The sequence below is a fragment of the Solenopsis invicta genome, chromosome 6, assembly GCF_016802725.1.
Source record: "Solenopsis invicta isolate M01_SB chromosome 6, UNIL_Sinv_3.0, whole genome shotgun sequence".
NCBI classification, from domain to species: domain Eukaryota; kingdom Metazoa; phylum Arthropoda; class Insecta; order Hymenoptera; family Formicidae; genus Solenopsis; species Solenopsis invicta.
In genome coordinates this window covers 7,347,578-7,370,942 of record NC_052669.1, presented here as the reverse complement: position 1 = coordinate 7,370,942, position 23,365 = coordinate 7,347,578, and the positions used below count along the sequence as shown (strand labels likewise).

The following is a 23,365-nucleotide window of genomic DNA, read 5'->3' as shown; positions in this document are numbered from 1 at the left end:
GCGGTAATAGTTGATCAATAATCCCGTAACTTGGTTAGGCGCGCGTTTATTTTGCCGAATGCGACCTATTCGCTCGGCCGAACGTCAGCCGGCGTATTAAGCGGCGGCCATGAAAGTTTTATGAGGCAAAGATTACTGCCGAGTCTCCACTTTATCCCACGTGTCGTTATTACTCTTTCGCCGCCGGTCGCCGCCGCCGCCGTCGCGTTTTTCCCGCCCGGGAAACGAGCTCTCTCTTTCTCTTTCGCAATGTCACCGGAACGCGACCCACGGCCAGTTATCATTTGATGCCGCATGTAGATTGGACGAATTAAAAGGAATATTTCTATAGGCTGAAAATAGAGTCGAAATAATGCAAGAGATCGCATGTCGACCGCGTTGTCTGATATTAATTGTAACACGGAGTGCGGATGACTTATAAAAAATGTATCAAATTAGCTGTGAAGTATCGGCAGCTTCGCGAACCGAAGTAATCCGACGAATTTAGTGCAGCTATCTCACGACGACGAGAGATTATTGCGAGTATTCGCGAGCAAGGTCGTTCAACGCTCGAAGGTGCACCGCGATTCTTCCCATCGCGATGCGGCGATGGTGCCAACGAACTTCCTGTTGTTGTCGGTTGGTCTGGTCGTGTGCGGGTGGAACATTATTCGGGCATATGGTAGTCCCTTTTCTCTCTCTATCTTTCTTTCGCCCTCTCTCCCCCACCCACGCTCTCGCTCTCTCCTACCCTCTCGGGAGCGGTTCACCTGCCTTGCCCGAAACTCTTTGCCTCTTATTTTTTTATTTTCTTTCTTTTTTTTTTTTTTGACCGATGCCTTCGCTTTTTCGGGCCATCCATGGGGAACACCGGGGTTACCGACCCAGTTGAGGCTCGTAACCCTTCCTCGTCATTGTGGCATGCTTATTTCTACCGCATCGCGGCCGATGAACCCTTTTTTCTACGATCGGTTACGATCCCGGAAATCGATCGGTCGACACGTGGAATAATCGGAAGCGCGATATGGAAACGCGATAGTTTCGACGAGAACCCCTTCTTCGATTTCATTCGCGACTTCGATTACGTTTCTATTATAACACTGTCGCAATATCAGTCGTCGCGATCAAATCGAGTTCAAGGATCAGCGTTCAACGTAAGGAGCTCCTGCATCTCGTCGGTAGATTTATAGGAACTCGAAGGTTAAGGTTGGAACTGAGAGATTGTCAGGTACGCCGGTACGCCTCTTTCGCGCGTTTCCACTTCCGCAGACAAAAAACTCATCGAGCAGAATACTTCGCCGACAACTTTTCCTCTTCGCCGTTGCCGGCGCGCAACGAGCTCTAATTTCGGGCCGGCCCGTAATTTTTCTCGCGGGCTCAGCCGAGCATAATTTATTCCCGATGCCTGATGAGACCCATTGTCGCCGAGACGATGTCGGCGCTCGCTCGCTCTCGGTGGCGAAAGGGGTTGAAAACGAGTCGAGTCGAGCAGGGGGCGAGGGGGGGGCACGCGGAAACGAGGGATTGAAGTGGTCGTCGCGGTTCTTCTAGTCAAGGAGAAAGTAAAAAAAGAAGGACGAATTATATAAGACACCGGAAGAGGAGTACAACACGCGGCGCGGCGCCTGTTCTTCCTCCACCCATCCGCATCCGTCCGAGAATAGTTAACGATCGTTTCTGGATGCAGGACAAGATCATCGTCCCCTTTCCCCTAACGACAATCTCTCGTCGCTTAACAGGCATTTCGTCGAGACCTTTTTTTCCTTGTCTCTCCCTCTTTCGCGCTCTCTCTTTCTCTTTCCCGTCGTAGGACGGCGAACCTCGAGTCATTAGGCAGACCAGGGTAAAAAGGGGTAAAAATTAATGTCTCAGAACGAACGCTCGGCCTGTCGAGTGGCCGGAGCTAAGTCCTGATGGCCCTCGTGTCTTTACGATTTTTCATCGCGAGCCATTTGTTCGTAAGATCCTGGGAGGCTATACTCTCTCTTTCTCTCTCTCTCTCTCTCTCTCTCTCCACCCCACGTTGCCAGTTGAACGACCTTTGATTCCTCGATGAGGTTGACGTACAACTGAATTAATAACGAGCTACCATTCCGAACGGCTCTAATTATAGATAAAATTTGATTCGAAAGTGAAAAATTCGCCGGGATATAAGATCGTCTTGTTTTCAGAATATAAAATCTCGAATAGAACGGAGTATGAGATTTATAGAGCTTGGCAGGCGTTGCGAGAAATGAAGGTTTGCTATCGAGAAAGCGAGTTGCGGGGAACTTAAGCTCGCGCATCGCGTCGAAATCGTCCACGCGCCTTCAGCAAGCGCCTGTCGCACACGACGACGAGAGTCATGCGTTCACGTGGATGGTAGAGCGTGCATAAACGCGGACGCGTCGTGTGCGCGCACACACAAGAGAGAGAGAGAGACCGGGCCCCGAAGTTTCCGACGTAAGACGGCGGAGATCCGCCGCGCTCTCGTATGCCGTATGGCGTTCCGCGCGCGTTACCTCCCACACATGCCGTGTAGAAAGTTTACTAGATGGAAATCTATATCTTATTTTACGGCCGGCCGTGCTCAATATTCTTGACCCGCCGGCCTCGAGAGCGGACGATATAAATGGTCCGCGTAAATCTTTCCAGTCCGAGGCACCGATCGCTCGATGCCCGTGCCGCGATGCCGATAAAGAGACGCATCTCTTCTTCGTCGCGGAGATGGAAAATATTATCGGCGCTGCATTATCGCGAAACTTCGATGCGAACTTCAACGGCTTCGGATTAATTACATTCTCAAGAGGGAGAGAGAAAGAGAGAAGAAAGATACGTATATCTCTTTCTTTAGTTGAAATAATTATATATTGTGGAAATTCAACGTGTACATTCGACAAGATCCAAGAATTCTGTTTTATTCAGAGCCCCTTTCGGTATCGCGATGAATAAAGCAGTCGTCCGTAAAGACTAAATCTATGCTGCATCGTAATCTCAGATGGAGCGATTAATATTACTAAGTCATTAATAATATCAATAAAATACGGCGTTAATGCAATCATGTACAGATTCGTGTTTTGCAATCGCAATGTTTCCGCGATAATCGCGCTGCTGTATCGGCGGTATCTATTTGTTCCACTTAAAGATGCATTTTTATTCCGGACTGTCAGCGCGAACGGTTCTCATTTTGTATGGCTTTCATTCTCTTTATTGGATTATTGGACGACCGATGCGATAGCGCGCGGGACGCGTCATCGGTAATCGGAGTAATTGCAGATGCAAAATAAATATACGTCGTCGCGCTGGCGGCGTGGATTACCTCTCTCTCTTTCTCTCTCTCTCTCTCTCTCTCTCTCTCTCTCACACACACACACACACACACACACACAACACACACACATACACTGTTAATAACTATCGATAACGCGGATGAAAAGGAAAGAGGAAAAAAAAGGATAAAAAGAGAGAAACGTTAGCACTCCGCCAGGCGTCGTGGCATTTGTCGGCGTAAAGTTATTGCATCCGAGGCTGAGGAGCATTAAGTATCCTTAACCCACTGACCGGTTCTCCGCGCGGCGCGCTAAAACGCGATAGTACTCGCGGTGCGCCGCGCGCGCGCGAGCGAGCGCGAGCGCGTTCGAGGATCGCGTATCTGATTTTACGTAAAAAGTCCCGGCTTTCGTGCCAGATTAGAAAGTTAATCTACATTTCGTTAGGTGTAACTCCGTTCACCGCGGCGCGGCGTGTAATTGCACGCGGCGCGTATCGCGAGATGAATACGCGGACGGTATAGGTTGCGCTCGCAGCCGCGAGCGAGTCTTCTCTCGTTTGTGATTTCGAAAATTCGTTTTTTCGTCCGAAATTCTTTCCTCCTCTCTCGCGGCTGCGCCCCCACACGGCGACGCGATTGTTACGCTCCAAAACAAAAATATCGCGGATATTGTTATTAATGGCGCTCGTTGGTAACGAATAACATCCATTAGCGAGCACTTAGAGAGAATTCAATTACGAATAAATAAATAAAGTGCGAAATATTATTTTGGTGCACTCTCTCGACGTCTATTTATATATACATTTTTCGAAAAGCGCCTTCCTGGTGAAAATGACGAGATTTCGGAAAACGAAGCTTCCTGTAGAATAATTAATTAACGCCGGAAGAGGGCAACGCGCGGATATTTTATTTGTATTTCAAATATTCCTTTTGTTTCCACGACGTACTTATGTTCTTCGTTGTGGAGAGGGATTTTCGTCTCGCTAGGAGAATCTCGAAGGAGCGGCGGCTCCGCTCGCGAAAGGGTTGCGAAAGTAAGTCAGTAAAGCAAGGGTGAACTTTCGGCCGAATTCAAAGATTAAAACGGCGGTGTCTCTTTAAGCATCTCGCGAGCCTTCGTCGTTCCTCCAACCGAATCGTCTCGATTCACCGGCGAAACTCGGTCGTCATTTTTAATTGCTACTTCCGAAAGTGCGAAAACGTTTACTCGCAAAATGCGCGATCGTTATATAATGAGAAAAGAAAAAGCGGCAGCGTCCACTTTTACATTCGCGCTAAATAAGCGAATGAATTTACGATAGCATGAAAACTAAGCGCGACCTTGCTTTTTATACTTGGACGAATACTTATTACTTCTAGCTGCATCTCGGACTATTCTATATCAGCTGCGAGCGATAAGATAGCCGCGGAAAAAAATCACTCTCATGGCAACAATCTCAGGACGCGCTGTGGATTTGCGTGTTGCGGAAAAAGTGAAACGCGCCTTGAAAAACGTCCGCGGATGGAATATGCACGACGACGAAATATAATAATAACTTTCGTCCGCCGCGCGAGTTTTCTCGCGTATTAAAAGCGCGCCACCTCTAGCGTACACGTATTTTACGATTTTGCTTCTTTAACTTTAATTAAATTATGGAACTGACACGTTTTGATACGGTAGTGCTAAAATACCAAGTATCCGATATTAAGGCGCAATCCGATTATTAAATCGGCTCGTGCATTAAACGCGGGCTATTCGCGAGGAGCGTTAAATTCCATCTAAAAGTATCTCGCTTCCTTTCTTCATAACTGAACTCTGCGGAGAGCTCTCGAGAGTCACGTGATTTGTCCGGCTAGGCGAGCTCTCGCGGTTTCCCTTCCCATTAAATTTTAATTAACTGCGGGTGGGAAAAAACGAGGTAAGTGCACTATACCCCACAATATGCATACTATAGCCCACGTTTTGCCATCCCGCGTAATTAGTTTCATCGACCACTAAGGCCGTACAAGGTGTTGGACAAAAAGGTAGGAGACTCGTCGAGTCTCCGTGAAAAAGGACTTAACCGTTGTTCCTCGTTTGAGAAGCAATTCGAGAACGTGGTACTTAAATTCCGCTATCGTTTCTTCCTATAATTAATAGTGCTAAGGAAAAAAAAATACATCGTAGTTTGGGAAAATCAGACTCAACTCTGACGATAAAAAAAAAAAAAATCGCAATTTCGCGTTTTCTTTCCACACGCACGTATTTTTCGTAGAATTTTCTATCGCCATGTTGATGCGCAAAAATGCGTGTCAATTTACCGGCTATTAGTTCGCCATTCGGATCTGTCAACAGAACGCCGTGCAAACATTGCACCGAGATTTCTTATCTCGTATCACAAACAGCCGCGCGGTGACAATCAGCGCGCGGGCGGGCTGGCAACGGAGCGGTCGGAAAAATTGCCAAGGCGATTCGCGATCCGTGCCTCTCCTCCCGTCATCGTTTCGTGATCTCATTAATCGACAGCGGAAGCGATCGCACCCCGCAACAGCGGGTCTCGACAGGCGGCATAAAAAAAAAAAGATTGACGGTCAGTCTATTGTCGAATCATTTCGTTCGATACGATCCAAGGTTGAGACGGGGAAAAAAAGCGTAGGCGTATATATCGTTCTTCCTCCTCGTGCCCCTCTCCCACGCACGTTAGAGACTCTATTCAAATTAACCCTCACGGAAAAAATGCGGAACCGCCGCGGAAGGGTTGGTAGAAAATTAGAATAGGCCGATGCGCGCCTCGATAGGCTATGCATATGCGCCGTGACTGTACGTTCGTTTCTTCGGCCACGGACCATACGGCGTTCCTCCCGGCTTAATCACTTCTTTTCTTTTCTCTTCCTCCTCCCCCCCTTTCCCGAAATCGTATCTCTTCTCACCGGAGTTTATCGATATTTTTTTTTATGTTGTGAGAAAGAAAAATTATGAAGACTGGCCCAAGAGTCACGTACGTATTTATTTCAATAATATTTTACGACATGTTAAGATAATATTTCTAAATGTAATATTCTTGTAATTAATGTAATTATATTGGTCGTGTCTCAGCGTGACGCGGACATTTTGTACAAAGTCAATTGCGCAAGAAGAAAGATCGCAAAGTTACAAACTTCAGTGTCTATCGATAACCGTGTCTTTTTAAGTCACCGCTAGGGCGAAGCTGAAGTTGAGTGTGTTAATTACTAAACACGGGCCGGTTACATCGCTCGCAAAATTGCATGAATGCATGAATTCTGGCGTACGAGTAATTTACGAGTACGCGGCACTGAACGCAGGCTGGTATTAGAACTAACGCTCGTTCTGTTAAAACATTCATGGCGAGGCTATAGGTCGGCTGGCTGATTAGCCTGCGATATTAATCAACGAAAATTAATCAACTTCCGGGTTTAGAATATTCTCGAAATGCAAAGATTTTGTCGATAATTTCACCGCGAATCCGCGAAATCCGCTTGTGGAGGAGGAGAGGGGGAGGGGAGAGAGAGAGAGAGAGAAAAAAGAATATTTAGATGGAGGTCGTTTCGCGCGATCACGATTTCCTCGGTCGTCATCTCGCTTGTAATTTTTATTTCCCGTGCTCAAAGCGTCGCCGTGCCGTTGTTTAATCTTTCATTCCGCGCCATTTGTGATAAAGGGACCACCGGCGCGCGGCGTCGCTCTTTCCGCGGTGCTCTCTCGGCCCCGGGAATCTCCCCCGCGCCGCTTTCTCGTCGCTTTGATTTTTCTCGAGACGTCCGTCGAGAGGCATTCCGCCGCATGAATTCTTAACCGGCGAAATTAGCGAATTAAAAGTGCGAGAGGGACGGAAAAAGGCGCGCGCGGACGAGGCGGCACGGCGTCGTTCCGCCCGTTGGCTGCCGCCTGAGGAAGCGAGAGTGTGGCGGACGAAAGGAGGACTGCGCTCTCTCGGGCTATGAATCCAGGAACGTTGGTCCTTTTCCTCGTCGTTTTACCGCGGCACCTCGTAAATACGGATATGCAGGCTCGTTTCCAAAGTGTTCCGCGCTGAGAAGCGGGGACGGCGGTAAACGGAGGTCGTGGCAGAGAGAGAGAGGCCTTAATTTTTATTCATGCGCCGACGAAACGGCAATTTTTCGCAGTATTAAGTGGGCTTTAAAATTGTCCGGTCAATTTCTTCGGCAGAACGTGCTCCTTTTTTCAAGCACCGCTATCATCGTCGCCGCGCGGCGACGCCCTTTCAGCAGGGCGGCAGGCTAGAGTCTCCCTTTTCTTAACGCGCCTCATGGTCCTCTTTCGATGGACGCGAAATCGCGTGCTCCGTTCCGCGGGAATCCTTTACAAATTACATCCAATGAGAGTACGTAGCTGCGTAGTCGCTCGGGGGCGAATACCGATGTGTTATCGTAACGTGGCCATTACGCATCGGCGTCTTTCATAGCGCGGATTACGCTCATAGACGGATCATTAGGTCATAGATGTTACCAAATGGACGCCCAGATTACGGGCGGCTTTCGTAGCGTTTAACAATCGCAATCCCGCGGTCCTTTGAGATTGTTCCGCGCCATCCTATCTGCGCCGCTTTTCGAGCGGCGATTTTCGCAGCCAACACACGCACCTAGTTAGCGGCTCCGGGAAAACCGATTAGTCCCTGACGCGTAGGGCGGTCGATCATTAGATTTTGGCCGGGAAATTGAGTTTTGCCGCTACCGAAGGGATAATCTTTGGTAGCCTCTGGCCTGCACGGACTCTATCTGTCCTTCTCTCTCTTCCTCTCTCCCTTCTCTGTTTCTCTCTCTCTCTCTCTCTCTTTCTCTCTCTCTGAGTGCATCCTGATCGTCGCATACGCTCACGGATACACGTGTGCACACATGCGTGCGTATGTGTATGTTGCATATAAGTGTGTGAATATATATACGAGCGCGTTCACGCGCTCGCGCGGTCGTGTGCGCTTGCGACGGTGGCGGCACGTAACTTCGGTTCCATTATTGAGCGATCGGGCGATCGAAAAATTCCCGCGCTTTTTCGCACGCGGCAGCCCCGGTGGGGCGAGCCGGACCCTCATTGGCTCGGCCGTTTGGTCATCCTTGCGCGTCGCTCGTGCGAGAGGGGGTGAACGGACTCGCTCACCCTCGTTCTCGTTCTCTCTCTCTCTCTCTCTCTCTCTCTCTCTTTCTCCCTCGCACTCCGCACCCTCGCCAGGTATTTGTCTAGGCTACAGATATTGACCAGCTATCGATATCGTGGACACTCGTCGATATTATATTCTCCGTGCCGCCTGCTCTCCCTCCACCGTATCCGTTCTTTCGTTTCGCTCTCCCACCCCATGGGTTTTACCAGCCGTGCGTTCTCGCGTGTAAATTTCGGTTAATGAATTATATGTATAATATATAGACACGCGTGCATATATGCGCGCGAACGATGTAACTCGTGTGCATATTTGCGGAGCGTTGGAACGACGGGTGGGGAAGAGGAAGGGGGTACGTCGGCACGCCGGCGAATTCCCGCCGATTTTTGAAAGCGAACGACCAATCGCCGCGTGCCCCGCCGCGCCAGAATTTCATCGAAATGAGAAATCAATACGCGGTGCAAACGCTATAACGGGATTGTTTCGTTGCAAAAATGCACGCGGTTTCCGAGTATGCCGCTTTGCATTCGCATTACTTCGATATTAATTAGTACGTACTAACATATTATTGTTATTCCGATTTATAAATGCATTTATATTTGTATTTATATACGTGATCTTACGCCGCAAGAAGTACCGTTAAATAAAATTAACGGAAAATTATATAAATATAATTTTATAATTTTTATTTTAAAATAAAGTTGCAAAGTATAATCTAGTGAACGCATTCCATACTTTCAATATTTTTGTGTTTCTACATTTAAACTTTTACATTTATTTTAAAATAACATACTAATGAAAGAATTATAAGGATAGCAATAAATGAATGAGTAAATAAATAAATAAATATATATATATAAAAGAGAGAGAGAGAGAGAGTAAAATTGCGATTAAAATTGCTATTTAAAATTAACTAATACAAATTATCAGGTGCTTGTTCGGCAAGAAGTAACATTTATGATTTACAGGAAGTCAACAAGCTCGTTGAGTTTGCATGTTGTATGGATATAAATTTTGCACCGTCCAATCATTTCTCCTTAAGACGTTCAAAAATAGAAATATTTCGATTCGCGGCTAAACTTGGCTCCGAGCGCTTGCAGCTCGTCACGAGATACCATTGCAAGGTTTGCACCCTCTCCCTCGATGCAATCGAGGTCGGGGGCTGCACATACGGGTGCATTTAAAACATTTTATCGGTAGAAGTGTAGAAATCCAAAGCGACCCTTTACGTACGCGCATATACACGCCCAACTCGAGCACCACCCTGCGGAGGAGGACGATGACGAAGGGTAGGATATGTGGGGAAGGGCGGTTATTAATGTAAGGGGTGGCTGAGCAGTAGTTATTTGGTCGTGGGTGGTCGCAACAGAGAGCGAGAGAAAGAGATTGATAGCGAGAGGGGGAGAAAGAGGGAGAGAAAGAGAGAGAAAGCGAGCTGTGGTGCAACAAGAAGACGGGAGGTCGAGAGATGGGCTGGCTAAAATCAATGCGAGTCTTTCTTTTGACTCTATTTACGGTTTTAAGATACGACAAACTCGACCGAAACGGTGCGCGACGTGGAAATAAAAAGATAAGCATGAACATGGAAAATCAAGTTATACCAGATATTCTCGTCAATCCGTCTGCGTTTACTGACTACTCCTCTCGAGTATCACGTCAAAACACATCCGCGGATCTGCATCGCGCAGGTCGATTCGTCGCAAAACGATACGACATCCGTTACGTCGATGAAGAAAACGCTCGAGGATCCGTTTACTTTGTCAACGAACCTTTCTTCTGGGGGTTTCGTATCTCTCGCTCCGAACCGATTCGGACGATTCGATTAAATAGCTCGAATACCCGACGCGGGGCGTCTTTGTTTTTTTTTCCTTTTTTTATCCCTGCCTCGCCAAAGCAAATCTTCGTTAAGGTCAACGAGAGATTTTTCCAAGGGGCCAGCAGTAGTCGTGGCGCGGCGCGCGCGCTGACCGTTCCGTTCGCTTGCGAGGCTAATACCTTCCGAGTGACTACGCTCATCCCTTAATGAAATTCTTTCTACCCGGACGCGACCCGCTCGCTTGCCTTTGCAGCCAGATCGGGTTTTCTCATTATTGCAAATCCTTCGTGCCCGGCCTGGTCGATGTTATTTTAGTCGCGGAGCTTCTGCGCGGCTACATCGCGGATGCATCGTTATCCAAATATCGAAAGCCTCGCGGGGCGCGAAAGAGCAGTACGCGGGGCGATAGGAATGCATTCGTTCGTTCATTCGTTCGTTCGTTCGTTCGTTCGTTCGTTCAACCGTAACTACGAGAGCGTAGGAATATTTTACTTGCACGCATGTTGCATGCACAAAGCAATTTCACACCGGCGCGCATTGAAGTTAGTCACAATCGGGACGCATGATTGCCCGTACAGACAATAACTGCATATTAATTTATTGATTATTGGCTATAGCCCGGACGATATAGTATTCATAGAATTTACTATAACAGCAATATATATTCGTGCACTAATTTATTGACCAATAACTCGGCGCGAGTTCTATAACGACTACGAGCCCTGGGCAGCGTTGTGTGGTGGGGTAGCAGGGCTTAACGCGTATTATTCTGCATTAATTTATCGGGCGGTGCCGATTACGCGGTGGTCGACTTTAATCGAGCGTAATCGAAGAAAAAGCTCGCGCACCGACCCGATGTCGTTAACAACAACAAGAGAGCCACTCACCCGTATGCAGTCGTGTGTGCTGCTGCACGTGGCTGAGCTGCTTGAACCTGCGGTCGCAGTAGCTGCACTTGTACGGCTTCTCGCCGGTGTGGACCCTGATGTGCTGCACGAGCTGGTGGTTGCTGGAGAACGATTTGAGGCACTGCTGGCACTGGTGCGGCTTAACTTCGTTGCCGGCGATCATGCCACCCGGTCCGACGCCGACCCCGACACCCAGACCGGCCAGGCCGCCGGCGACGCCGCCGCCGGGCCTCGTCAGTGCACCCGCGCTCAGCTCCCTCGCGTGCATCTGCATCGCGCTCTTGTGCATGAAGATCTGCGAGAAGAACTGCCGGGGTTAGTTGGTACGCTGTACTTTTCGCCGAGCAATGGGGGATGGCAGATCGACTCTGACCGCCGTATATTTCCTAGTCGATCGCCATCGCTTTCGCATTGCCGAAACTGAAGGGAAGCCACCTCGCCTCCTGAGATATCGATCGTTTTACTAAAAGCTTTAAAATGCGATGCATCTTTGAACTCTTGAAAAGTATTTATTATTGAGAAATATACGCGAGGCGAGGAAACCTCAAAATAAGGAATATCGTATTGTGGACCTGATCTTTCTCAATGTACATAAAAAGTCGTTTAGTCGAGAAGTCAGGAATAAGTTCAATTAAAAAATTCAATTTTACATTATTTATATTCTGTAATAAATATTTGAAATTTTTTTAAATATTTAAATCGAAAAAAAGAATCTCGCAATCATCGTTAAAAACGAAAAAGTGACGTTGTTCCAAGATACAATATCCTTTTCGCAGTTTCGGCACAGATTGCAGTACACGCGCGGTTCGATCGATCCTCGTATCTCTCTTGTTTGCGCTAGTTTTTACAAATATATTAAGGTTAAACTGTAGCACTGCCGCGAGCCGAGAAAGACGCACGAAAACATATCGCGGCGTTATATATCATCTAATCCGAGTCGTAGTGATGGTTGAACTTGGCGATTAGAAGTTACCAAGGTCGTGGTACTGCAAGGCCGAGAGCCAACGTTTATAATCGCGGAACGAAGGTGCGGTGCAACTTGACCTACTGACCGATACTATAAGCTCCGATTCTGAAAGCAGCGTGAGAACTTGGAGCCCGACGAAATTTGTAACTTAGCTCGTTCTCGGCCTGATTTAGATTATCGTTATATAGCGCGCGTGTGTTTCACGCGAACGCGACGCGATCGAGACGCGTAATTTTACAGTCGTTGCAAAACATTTGACGTACGTCTGTGATACGCATACGTTTACATTCGATCTATATATCACGTGTCTCTGAACGTTTGACGTCTGTCAGTTTTGTGGATGATTACTTTGACGCTTAGCTGCTTACAGTTTATTATCGGCTTCGCTTCCATCGATCTCGAGACACAATGGCGAGAATCTCGGGAGAGGAATCGGTCGGAAAATCACGTTCGCGCATGCAGAGAGAAAGAGTCGCGCGGCGCGGCGCGGCGATGCATACGAGAGCGGTTCAATTGCTACGTCGCGCCGGCTCTTCCCGAACGCCGTGAGGAAGAAACCGAAACTGATAGAGCGGCGGAGGAACGTTCAATTTCGGGTTCTCCTCGTTCGAGGAACAGGTGTTGCGCCAGTACCGCGAGTGTGGGTGTAGGTGAACGAACGAAAGGGTTAACGTTAAAGGCTGTACAGTCCGCGGCAAGAGTGGTCGGGTGAGTAGGGTTCGGCGCGAGGTAATAGAAGGGCCGAAAACTTGGCGGAATTAAAGAGGAGACGGTGGCGAGGAGGAGAGGAGTCGAGCAAGGAGATGGACGGATGGACTCGCGAAGACGGCGGAGGATTTTATTAAAATATGTTAAAACTGTAATTAAAATCGAAAAATCTCGTGAGAAGTTTTAAGAATCTTAGGTCACCCCTTTTCGCGACGAGAGAGGAGCGCGCTGGGCTCCGTGAGAGCGAGAGGGGCGGTCGGGCGGGACGAAGAGAGAATTGAAATTGTCACCGGGGGTTCTCAAGTTTCCGCGAGTTCAACCCTCCCTCCCCCCCTAACCCTTCCGTACGTCGTTCGACGTGACTGCGGATACTTGACGGGGTGACGACGATCTCTCCGGCGCTCGTTGGGCATTCCTGGACTCTTTAATCCCCGTGGGAGAGGGAGAGGCTGCCCGACGCGATTTTATTCCGCGCCTTTTTCCTCGCCTTTTTCTACCTCCGCCCGGACACGGTCGGCCGGCCGGCTGTTGTTCGTCACCGATTTGAATGAAATTGCTCCTGTTCTGCGGCACCCAAGGGGGCGGGGAAAATGTTACGAATGCCACGGCTGCGTTTAATCGATGTACACAAACGATACATCGATACCTCCTGAACATTGGGGGATGCGTTCGCATCGATTTCGTGGAATACGAGAGATATTAAAAAATTGTATTGATGTCTTCAGAAATATAATATATTAAACATACGTGGCAGAGATAATATATGCATTAGTATAATCGCTTTAATTCGTATGAAGGAAGTAGAGCTAGAAAAAAAATGCGTCTGCACGTATAATCGAGGATATTTTTGTATATTCGAGTTGTGCAATCTCAATCCGCTTGTTCGATAATTTTAAGGAGTAATTGCTTGCCAACACGGCTTTTCCCTTTCGAATTCTTTGCCCCTTCGTGAACGGACTTTCACGATGATTAACCAGGAGCCGGGAGTAATAGAAGGGTTCGTGAAAAAAACGGTTTGACGCCGTGGCAGAATCGCATCCCGAATTTTTAACGACTGTCTCGAGCGCGTCCCGCCGAGATTTCTTTAAACTTCGGATGTAAGACGTTTCGTCGATCAAAGGACTCCTACCTTTGCATACTCGTGTAATTATCGATTCTCTTCACATGTACTCACGTTCAAATGCATTATGCAATGAAGTTCACATAATTTCGATAAAAGTTCTTTAATTTTTAACGTATTGAATTATAGTTATTAAATTATAATCAAACTGCAGAAGTGTCATTATTTTTTTAACGGTTCTCGTTATAACGAGACGGTCACGAGATTTTGACGGCATCGACATACGAACAATGTCGGCTATTATTCTCCGCGAAAGTTTTTCGCCGGAGTTCGGCGAAGGATGCCGCGCTTTTCTTAAATTTCAAAACTACGCGGTCATTAATCAAATTTTTATCTCCTGGCAGACGGAAAATTGCGTCCCGACGCCCGACCATACTGGCGGTTTGAATCTTTTTTTCTGATTTATCGCCGTCGCCAGCCGCGGGAAAAAAAAGACAGAGAAGGAGAGAAGTCGCGGTCGCGCCGGGGCCCGCGAGGAGAAATGTAAAGAGGAAGAAGAAAACGGAAAGAAGAGAGTTGGCCCGCGGGCCGCCGGCTTAATGTCCTTAATAATGGAAAAATATATCAAATGACACCGACTGTATTTCCTTAGGAGCATCTCTCGTTCCGACGACTCTACTCGTCCCGCCCGTCCTCTTTACCCTTTGCGATATTTCATATTTTTTCCGTCTGTCTCCCTTGTCTGCCATTTTTTATTAACTCTCGGATCGCTTATTAAACTCTATCCACGCTCTTTCCCGAATGTAGCAAAATTTAGCAAAGAAGGACCGCGACTATTTTCTCTCGCCTCGTGTGATTTATTAACGCGCGATAAAGGTCTGTTTCGTCTCTTATTTCGTATCTGTTTTATTTCGACGAGTCATCTTTGACACAATTGCGTCGCCGAGGCGACTCGTCGCGGGATTCTCGCATGAAAAATGCACGACCCCGTTTTTCCTGCTATTCGAATCGCGACGGATGTTTCGTACCTCGTGTCGGCAGATCTCCTTCTGATGCTGATGCTCGAAGGGATCGTTAGCATTTCCAGGAGGAGCCGGCGTGCAACCCTTTCTTCCCTTTTTTCCCCCGTCTTTCTCTCTCTCCCCCTTTTACCGTGAGTTACGTCCGTGAGTAACGTCGGGCCACTCCAAGTGGGCTACTTTATACACTTGGAATACAAAGCGAAGGTCTCACCTGCTGACCATATGCCTTCTCTTCACGCGCGCACACATACGTACACCCACACGCACACGCGGTGCCCTCCGTCCACCCACGCACGCTGGCCGTGCAGCGGCAGCTCACATATGGTATATCGTTGTCCGTGTACGCGTGCACGCGTGTGCGTGTGTATAGCGTACGCATACGTGAGTGCATACGTGTACGGAGACAACGTCCAATCTAACCTAGCATGACCTGACTCATTCGCGGACCTACCTACCCACCTATCTATCTAAACTACCGCCGCGGATAGTGTATACTGTAATATAAAGGAAAAGGGGAGAACACCATCACCCGCCCTCCCTCCCGCCCTTCCCTATAATTGTCAGCTTTAATCCGCCTGAATCGTTGCACGTTGATCCTCCGCGAGGTATGTTGTCCGTTTCCGGTCAGCACGGACAATCGTTCGCCGATCAGCTGCTTAAAAAGGAGTACCTGGCGATTTGATTTCCGCGGAACCGATTCCTGCGGTCTGTCCTGTCTCGCTATTCCCCCTCCCCCTTCTCCTCCTCCTCCTCCTTCCAGCTACTTCTTGCATCTGTCTAATTTTACAGTCGAATACAGAGATGCTCCAATCTCGACGTTCTCTCATTTATCTATTATGTGTCATTGAGAGTAGTTTTTTTATCCAATTAGTTATTGAGTGATTAAATGTATTTGTCTATGATATTTCTAAATAAAAAAGAAATTGCCGTAATTGGGCGTAGTAAAAGTCACACACAAACAAGAATTTTTTATTTTGTAAAAAAGAAAATGGAGAAAAAAGAGAATACATTTTACTAAATATTATAGAAATATGAAAGTGAAATTTTGATAAAATTGCTGTAAACATCAATTCTCTTTCCTTTTATTTCCTTCTGTTATATACGGTAGGCAAAATCGGGCTTCCTGTTTCGCGTCGGCGGATAGGATCAAATAACACGACGCGGCACATCGAAATTAAGGATGCCGAAAGGTAGTCGTTATCCTCCAACTTGTGTGGGGTAGGCCGGTTAAAGAAAAGAAAAGAAAAAAAAGAGACGTGCAGACCGCGAGATCGCGCGATAGCGGGCTATTGATCGTATTAATGTGCGTCGGCGGGATAGCGCTAGCCGAGCCCAATGTCAAGAGTGCAGGATTGCCAAGCGAATATCGGCGATCGAGCGAAAGTCTATCAATGATTGGCCGGCCTTGCGGTCTTGTCTCGACGTCGTTGGTAACGCTATATTCGACTCGGTTCGTATGACTCGACGATATAATGGATACAGGGTCGCAATTTCCATCGGGAAACTAATCGGGGACAACGGCGCGAGGCGGGAAGAGCGAGAGACGTCTACTTTCGCGACTGCGAAAAAACAATTTCAATCCGAAAGTTTTACGACGCCAACTTCCAGGAAAGCGATCAAATATGCAACGGTCATTTTTAGCGCGGCTTCTCGAAGGTGTTAATTATTAACGGGCGTTTTTGGCCGCCCCTGTCACGTCGATATTTTCAGAAATATCTAAAACGCTCGTCGTGTGGAAGTGATTTTAGCGTGACACGTGACACCTTAAAGACGAGAGATCTGAACGGTCGAAGATTGTACAGTAGCGGCTAGGTACAAAACGGGTTTGCGTTTCGATCGCACGACGATTGTCTGGCGAACACCCTCGTTTAACAACGAGTAAAGACACTCCTGCCGGTATAACCATAACTCGAATCACGTAGATAATTTAATAAACGGTCATCATGCAGCGATCACCACCTTATGATTAATCGTCAGATTAAATACATCTAGGGATAATTATACGCTATCTATATCCGCCATAAACTGCTTATAGTTTTCCCTGTCAATTAACAATTCGTGCACGACACACTGATTTATTTTAAACGGGTCCACCTGCGATTTCTTTTTTATCCCGATATTATTTTTCAACAGTTGATTTTTGTTAGCATCATATTATTATTATTCAACATTTTATTAACGCGAAATAAAGATGAAAAGCGATCAATAGATTGTTATTGCGCGGTCTTGCGACCTGCCCGGTTCTTTTTCTCACCGGCCTACCCCACACTAGACGAAGGCTAACGACTACCTTTCGGTGGTAGTGACAAACTCCCCTCGGGATAAGTTCTCTCTTGGCGCCACGTGGTCGACGCTCTCCTGGCGTGAATTTTCGATCCTCGGCCTCAAACTAGCCGTGGAATATATCCATCAATAATTACCTGGGGCGGCAAGTGGTGATGAGGATGCTGATACGCCGGCGGTACGTACGGTGGGTGGCTCGGCGGATGGTTGTGGGGGTGAGGTCGGGGATGGTTTTGATGCTGGGCTTGCGGCGGGAGCGGTTGGGGCGCGGGGGGCGGTGTCCAAGGCCCGTGGTTCGGCCCGTGGCTTTCATTGGTGCCATACATCTTCACGGAAGAATCTCGAGCACGCAACCTGAAGAGTCCCACCCGCTCCGATCCACGCGCAACGACACGAAAGGCCCCGGCACTGCAGCCGGCATGATCGCGAGCACTCGCGCGCTCCTCGACCACTCGATACGGAATTCAAAGTCGCGTCCCGGGCTGTTCCCGCGCGCGCGGGAATGTCCCTTCGTTGCCGCTCGTAACACGTGACTTCCGAGTTTACGTCGCGATTAAAGAAACGTAGATTTATATTATATGTATATATATATGTACGATAAAAAGAATAAGTTCACATGTAAACCGCTATTGTTATCAAGTTCACAGAGGGTAGCTTTCCACACAGGGTAGTATATACGACTAGAATGGGTCTTGGTCGAGCCGACGACCGTAAGATCTACGGCGTTTGATCCCTGACTAGCTGAACACAGACTGTTGACCGTTACGCTCGCGTAATGTTGGTCCACCGCGAACGCGGTGCGTGCGGACTGGCTCTTCGATCGCCATTGTTCCGATCAATCTCACCCGCCGATCTTTTTCCCAAACGGCGGCTCCTCATTGTGCGCGCGTTAGCGTTTCACGTCTCAACGGGGCGAGGCGGGGCCTCTCCGATCTCGACGGGGCCTTACGTAATCGAGAATGGGGAAATCGCCGCGTGAAGGAACGATAGCGACTGCCTTCGCATGCGTTTACGGAACCCCATGATTTCTCTTTGTTTTACAGCGGCGCGTGTGAAAGATATCGTCTGTCGTTCGCCGCGATTACTTTCCCGATCGGCCAATTAATGCTCGCACGCTGCTCCATGGGTGTTGCGCAAGCGGTAGACCGATGTAAAGCCCGACGACGATCGTCGGACCTCCTCATTAACTCTCGTTACGATTCCCTTTGATGAGGGACACGGCGACGGTTAGGTCCGCTCGTGGCACGCTCGTTGGCGAACGGCGGACCTTACCCCGATCGACCCGACGCTCGACCGATCATCATCCTTTGCGCAACGGTACCGCTGATGATTGCGTAAGCACGTGCCACGGCCTTGCACTCGCGAACAAAGTCCTTGGCGCCGAAAGCTATCAGTCGCTTCGGCGACCGATCGAGAGGACGATTTCTTCGTTAATTCTCTGCTTAATTCACTATTCCATCCAAATCTTTTTCTCCCCCTTTTTTTTTAGTCGTCGAGTTAAGCGATAGCCTCTAGGTTTGTCCTCTCGTTCCCCAATGATTTATCACGCGCGTTCACGGTTGATCAACTGGATTCTCTTGTTTTGCGAGGCCCAGCGCGAGCGGTCGGCACGTTCGTCTCGAGTTTCTTCAGATTTCGACAATCTTGCTGAGTCCACACGCGGTATCGTACTACTTTCGTTGCGAGCGGATACTGTGTGCGACGGCGACTACGGCGAAGGCGGCGGCGGCGGCGGCGGCGACGGCGGCGGCGGCGGCTGGATAGACCGCGGGCCAAGGTAGTACGGGGGCCCGCGCGACGAGAGATATCCGAGGAGGTCCAGGAGACAAACCACGACGTTCGCCAAGAAACTATCACTTTTTCCGTCCGGGTTTTTTTATATGCACCGGGGGTAGACTCGCGCGGGTAGAAGGACCGGATGCAGAAGCGCGGACGTAGCGCTGTACGCGAGCGTGCGGCGTCTCTCGCGAACTAAACCAGCTCAAAGGGGGGGACACGGCGATTTCTTGGTCTCCGTCCGCCGTCCGTGCGTGCGTGTGCTAAACGGGGGACGATGGAGGAAAAAAGCGCCGTCAGCGCGCGCGGTGGAAAGGCGCGCTGATAAGGCGACCGCGGTGAACGAAAAATCCGTCGTTGGCTACTCGAAGAGATATCGATTGAAATAACACGATATATTCCGGGGGGGAAAGCGGACTCGCCAATCGGTACGAGCGACACGACGGAAACGGCCAATCGCGCCCGCACAGCTTTACCGCCGCTTTACGCGAGCTATCTCTTCTCTTTCACGCAACCCCCCTTCGCTAGCTTGGCCCCCCTGCTCTGCTGCCTCCTGCCTGCCTGCCTGCCTGCCTGCCTGCCTGCTTGCCGCCGCTGCCGCCGCGACTCCTCGTCATACGCGTCCTTCTCCTCCTCGCCTCCTGCCTCTCCTGGCTGGCCGCCTTGTCCTCGTGCCCGCTTCTACTCCACCGTCGCCGTTACTTCTCTTCCTCCACCCTCTGCTCGCTCGCGGGCGCGCGACCAGAGAGAGGAAAACGAGAGAGAAAGGCGCACATACGCGTTCGCGCGGCGTGCGAACGCGGCAGAGCGAGAGGGGGACGATCCGGCCGGTTCAGGAAGTGTGCGCGCCGATCGAGGTGTCATCCTCGACCCGATGGATTTTTCCACTCGTCTCTACTCGCGCATTTTTCTCCGTGTCATCGCGAAGATAATGATCCTCCTCCGTTAAGTCGTCTGTCCCTCTTGCCCTGTTGCCTCTCCCGCCCACGCGACTCTCTCTCTCTTTCTTTCTCGCTCGAAACTCGCACGACGAGGAAGTCGGTTTCGGAGGGTGACGCATCCGCACCGCGAGCGGTACGCTAGCAGAATTAGGGGACGCGGAAATTACCGTCAAATTACGTGCATAGGGGATAATTTGAGTTGCGTCTTGCCGCGGAAGCATCGACCTTTGCAGATTCGATGGGATGGTTTCGTGGCGGAAGGGTTCCGGGGGAGGATGTAATTCTCTCTCCCCCACTCTTTCTCTCCTGCTTTTACATATGTTATAATATTCCATTATATAGTATAATATATATTAATAACAGATATTGATTATCCGATTACGGCTAATTTCCGAGTGGTAAGTCTGATATTAAGCTTTAATTAATTGCGAATCACGCCGAATAATTTTGGACTAATTTAAGGACTACATGCCACCGGCCTTTCGGGCTATCAGAAATAAGCTCGCACACGGTGAAGTGAGCCATTCAATTCCTGGCACCTTACCAATCATTCCGCCACTCGTGCATGATGCATACATCTAATGAAATGTGCGGAGATAACGAACTGGTCGATATCGGGATAAAAATGCACGAGGATTCGGAAGCGAGCGCGCTCCCGATCGATTTCGCAAAGGCACGTGAATCGTCTTCGTAATTCGTTAATTAGCAGCTTCGATAACGGTTCTCATCCGTCTTTATAAATTATAATCCTGTTAAAAGTGCTGTTCGTTGCATTTACAAGTATACTTATATTCTCGATTTCCCATTTTATAAATTATTGTGTCCCACGTTTAAATTCAAATGGTACAAATTTCCTCTTGACTTAAATATCAAAGAATTTAATTAATTATAATTAATTATCACTAAATCCTATTAGTTGTTCATGCATATTAACTGCGCGTTATAATATTCACAATGATATTTAGTCGCCGATCGATCGATCGAAATGGAACTTTTGGTTCCCAATGGATTTCTTTCGTCACGCATTCGCCATGTTCTTCCCTGCCTTGGGCGATTTATTTTGGGCGTGGAGTCGCGAAGGTTAACGGCGTAGAAAAGTGCGTGCTAAAAGCGCGTCCGCCTAGAGAGGAGAGAGAGAAAAAAACAGGGCGGAGTCTGCGGAGGAGACTCTTCGCCTATCCATCATGGCTGCTTTATCAGTGACGCGTCGCGATAAGGCGCTGGCCACACGCGCGCGCGTGTGTGCGTGTTCGTGAGAATCTTCAATGGGGCCGGAAGAAGAGAACACGTGACACCGCCGTGTCTCTTTCTCCGGCTAATCTTTTTTTTCCTTCTCTCTTTCGAGCGATGGACGCGAGAGAGGGATTGCAAAAGTCCCGAAAGTTGTTCCTGGGCCGAAACTTTCAATCGGATTATCCGCATCGGCGAGATCTCCGTTCTCTGCTAGACGAAGGTCGACTTAACGAGACGGATAAAAAAATGTGGAAAAAAGTTATCTACGCGAATATTAAAAGAAGAGGGGAATGGCATTTCGCAAGACGAACGTATTGCCAAATACATAAATATTTTGCTAACGTGTTTTTAGTCTGTGAAAATATTCTCGTTATATTATATTTCTTTTTTTTACAATCCATACTTTTGGGTATCTGTTTAAAATATTTCCGTTTGCGCTACATTATTCGGGTCTGCTTCGTTGCCAATGTTCAATGTTTTACTTTCGAATAAATACTAAAAAAATAATAAGTTATGATGTAGTAAGTCTCTGACTTACTATATATAATATGAATGAAATAATTTAGAACGTATCTACATTTTTATATCAGTCCGCGTGAACGGTGAAAAGAGCTTAGTAATAGCTATCAAATGTTGCGTGATAAAAAACCAAAAACTACTTATTTAAATATTCAATAAATATTACAAACGACTGGTTGTACTGCTATGTTTGATAATACTTATTAAATATTTAGAAAACAAAATATATTCTATTTATATCAACTGAACACTTAATTGATATTATTTCGCTCAATGTGTAGCAATTACCAAACGTTTTTCTTTTTCAGTGTGTACACGAAAGTTATAGTCGTGATCAGAATATTCCAATCAGAATATGAGCGATCGTACAGTAAATCTCGTAATAATAAAGTTGTTAAACAGCACCGCGACGGAGTTGTGGAAAAATGAAAGAGAGAGAGAGAGAGAGAAAAAGAGAATTGCAACGAGCTTGAGCGAGCTGCGCAGCGTGTGGCGGTATAGTAAAGTAGCCGTGGAGAAAGTGTATCGGAGATATCGGGTAATACAAGACGATCGAGATATCGCATTCGGAATCCGCTCGGGTCGCGGTGTTTCGAACGCGTTATTAAAGGTATTGCGTAAAAATAAATCGCGTGATTTCATTAATATATTTTTCGCATTTCTGCCCTCTCGTTTTTCATACGTGAGCGCACATAAAGAAGAGAGAGAAATACCAAGCGCGCAGATCGAGACGTATCAATTAAGTCCATTAAAATTCACTGTTAGTAATAAGACCGGTTGAGAAGCGGTGACTTCGCTCCGAACAAGTTCGATCCGAGCGCCGACTCGCTAATCGAGAATTATTTTGCGTCGCTAATAACCCATTGGATTACGCTACTAATGTCCCGCGACTGTTGGGCGTGTTAAATAATTGAATTATTGATATATATACGCCTTTCCGCGTGCGGTAGAGGATGAGATTTATCGCGGGAACGAAGGGATATCGCCGCGCGTCGAAGTAAACGCGCGGCCGGGCCCGGCGCTCGCGTTTTAAATTAAGAGCGATTTACAGCGTTTGTTCGATCGCGCGTTAACGTGTATCGCGGTATCGCCGCTCGATCGTGTGATCATCGCGCGGATAAGGAGCGGGCCATTAACTCCGCAAATACCCCGGTATATATCGCGGCAATGGGAGCGCTCGGTCGTGCCGCGTTGTTCGCAGTCAATACTTTTCCCTATCGCGCGACCGCAGCAGCGCGCGTACGCCAGGAATAAGAAAGGCGCGCGAGGGACGGAGGAAAAAAAAGGAGCGAGAGAAGAACGAAAAGCGGATAGGAGGGTAGGAGGGTGGAGAGAGAGAGAGGCGGCGGCGGCGGCGGCGGCAAAAAGAAGACGCCACCGCGCGAAGGCCGAGACGCGCATTCTCGTCGCCACCCCTTCGCGAAATTACTGACCACGGGCAACGCGAGCCACGCCGTGGAAAAGAAAGAAAGAAAGAAGGAAGGAAAGAAAAGACGCGAAAGAACGCGGGTGCAACGCGGATAAAAAGAACTCTAGCACGAGCGTCGGTCGAGATCGCTGATGCGGGGTGAGGAGGAGCGGGTTTGAGATAGGTGGAGGGGGAGGGGCAGAACATCGCAATAAAAATAAACTGCTGTTCGAGGGGCTGAAAGGCCGGCCGGCGCGGCGCGGCGCGGCGGTGTTGCAGTCGGGCGAGGGGATGCGTGAGAGAAAAAGAGGAACAAGTGGAAGTGGAAGGGAAGTAATAGCAGAAGAAGAAAGAGAGAGCGGCGAAAGAAGGCAGCGGCGGTCGTTCGCGGCAGGCGGGGAGGAA

The 23,365-nt window shown here is 48.4% G+C and overlaps 1 protein-coding gene across 3 annotated transcripts in view; it reads right to left on the bottom strand.

Annotated features, from left to right (window-relative positions):
• Window positions 1-23,365, bottom strand: part of LOC105194235 (Krueppel homolog 1) — an 81,595-nt gene that overhangs the window by 35,697 nt on the left and 22,533 nt on the right. For 2 of the 3 annotated variants that reach the window (XM_026136316.2, XM_026136317.2), the window contains exon 3: window positions 11,023-11,350. In XM_026136316.2, coding sequence (XP_025992101.1) covers window positions 11,023-11,350 — 328 coding nt within the window. The remainder of the gene's footprint in view (window positions 1-11,022; window positions 11,351-23,365) is intronic. The other variant, XM_011159068.3, reaches the window with a different exon arrangement.